The 1,795-nt window shown below is 45.1% G+C and overlaps 1 protein-coding gene across 1 annotated transcript; it reads left to right on the top strand.

Moving 5' to 3' along the window:
- Positions 1-471: 471 nt before the first annotated feature.
- On the top strand, positions 472-1,404 carry LOC125111087 (olfactory receptor 8B3-like). The gene has a single exon (XM_047752900.1). The coding sequence runs from the start codon at positions 472-474 to the stop codon at positions 1,402-1,404; it is 933 nt and encodes a 310-aa protein (XP_047608856.1).
- The last annotated feature ends 391 nt before the right edge of the window (positions 1,405-1,795 follow it).

The following is a 1,795-nucleotide window of genomic DNA, read 5'->3' on the forward strand; positions in this document are numbered from 1 at the left end:
TGTTCCCATAGTTTTTGTCTAGTGGCACTGTTCTTGGTTCTCACCCCAGCAGGTCTAATCTGCATAAGAGGCCAGCCCCAGGCAGCTGGGGTCTCTGCCTACAGTTTTCCTGGTGAGGAGAGGGGCTTTGGTGAGGTGAGAGAAAGACTTTCTGTCCTGTTCTGTCCGTCTCTCTTACCCCTTAGTTTTGCCCAGCAGCCGTGTTTGCATATTACAGCACTGCCTTCCCTCTGTGGGCTAAGTCTGTGATGCTCTTTGTTTACTTGAGCTTATCAAGACTTGAATATGTGGAAGTCCATGCCATTCCCAATCATGATACTGATGGAGGCAGACTCTTTGGGTCCAGGCTGGGCTAGTCTCAGCCATGCCCAGTCTATACGCCCTCTTGCAGGGGGAGCTGTTGTGAGAAGCGCTGAGTTGATCTCTCATGTAACCCTTTCCTCCTGTGTCCCCAGATCCTCTTAGAGAAGAATGGCTCCTGGAAATGGTTCATTTGTGACTGACTTCATTCTGGTGGGCTTAACGGACCATCCAGCTCTCCAGCTTCCTTTGTTCTTGCTGTTCCTAGTAATGTATATGGCCACTGTGCTGGGAAATGTTGGCTTGATCACAGTAATTGGGCTGAATTCCCACCTGCACACCCCCATGTACTTTTTCCTCCTCAACTTGTCCTTCATAGATCTCTGCTATTCTTCAGTGTTTACACCAGAAATGCTCACACATTTCTTATCAGAGAAGAAGATTATCTCTTACCTGGGGTGCATGACTCAGCTCTACTTTTTCTGTTTTTTTGGTATTTCTGAATGCTATGTGCTGACTGCGATGGCGTATGATCGCTATGTGGCCATCTGTAACCCCCTGTTGTATAACATTGCCATGTCCCCTAAAGTGTGTTCCAGCCTTATGCTTGCTTGCTACTTGATGGCATTTTCTGGTGCCATGGCTCACACTGGATGCATGCTGAGACTGACCTTCTGTGATGCAAATACCATCAACCATTACTTCTGTGACATCCTTCCTCTGTTCCAGCTCTCCTGCACAAGTACCTATGTCAATGAGATGGTCATTTTCATTGTGGGAGGCATCAACATCATTGTGCCCAGTCTCACCATCTTTGTGTCTTATGGGCTCATCCTCTCCAACATCCTTCGCATCAGCTCCACGGAGGGCAGGTCTAAAGCCTTCAATACCTGCAGTTCTCATGTCATTGCTATCTGTTTGTTATTTGGGTCCGGTGTCTTTATGTATCTGCAACCATCATCGTCTGGGTCTATGGATAAGGGGAAAATCTCTTCTGTCTTTTATACCAATGTGGTTCCCATGTTGAACCCTTTAGTCTACAGTTTGAGGAACAAAGATGTAAAAGTGGGTCTGAGAAATACCCTGAGGAGAAGAAGGTATTGATTTGTGTCTCTGTGCGTGTAGTTGTAGAGCAGCAGATTCTGTGTGTTTATCATATACTTAGTGGCAATCTTCCTGTCGTATTTTTTTCTCATCATGGCAATTGTCATTTGAGCCTTGTCTCAAATTGTTTTCAATTTTATAGACTAGATAATCTTTCTTTTGTAGACAAAAACAAACAAGCAAACAAACAAATACCACCTGAAAGTTGAGCGTTAAATTGTATTTGGGGTGAAAGTAGTACTTAAGCCTGGGAGATGGCATCTCAGGTTGCCCTGAGAACAGCTCAGAGGAGGCAAGGGGGAAAGCTAGGATGAGTTTTGCAACAAAGGGGAAGTATTAGGAGGGAACAAAAGATTTACAGATACCCAGATTTTCAGAAGAAGATTTACAG

This window comes from Phacochoerus africanus, chromosome 11 (genome assembly GCF_016906955.1).
Source record: "Phacochoerus africanus isolate WHEZ1 chromosome 11, ROS_Pafr_v1, whole genome shotgun sequence".
Lineage (NCBI taxonomy): Eukaryota > Metazoa > Chordata > Mammalia > Artiodactyla > Suidae > Phacochoerus > Phacochoerus africanus.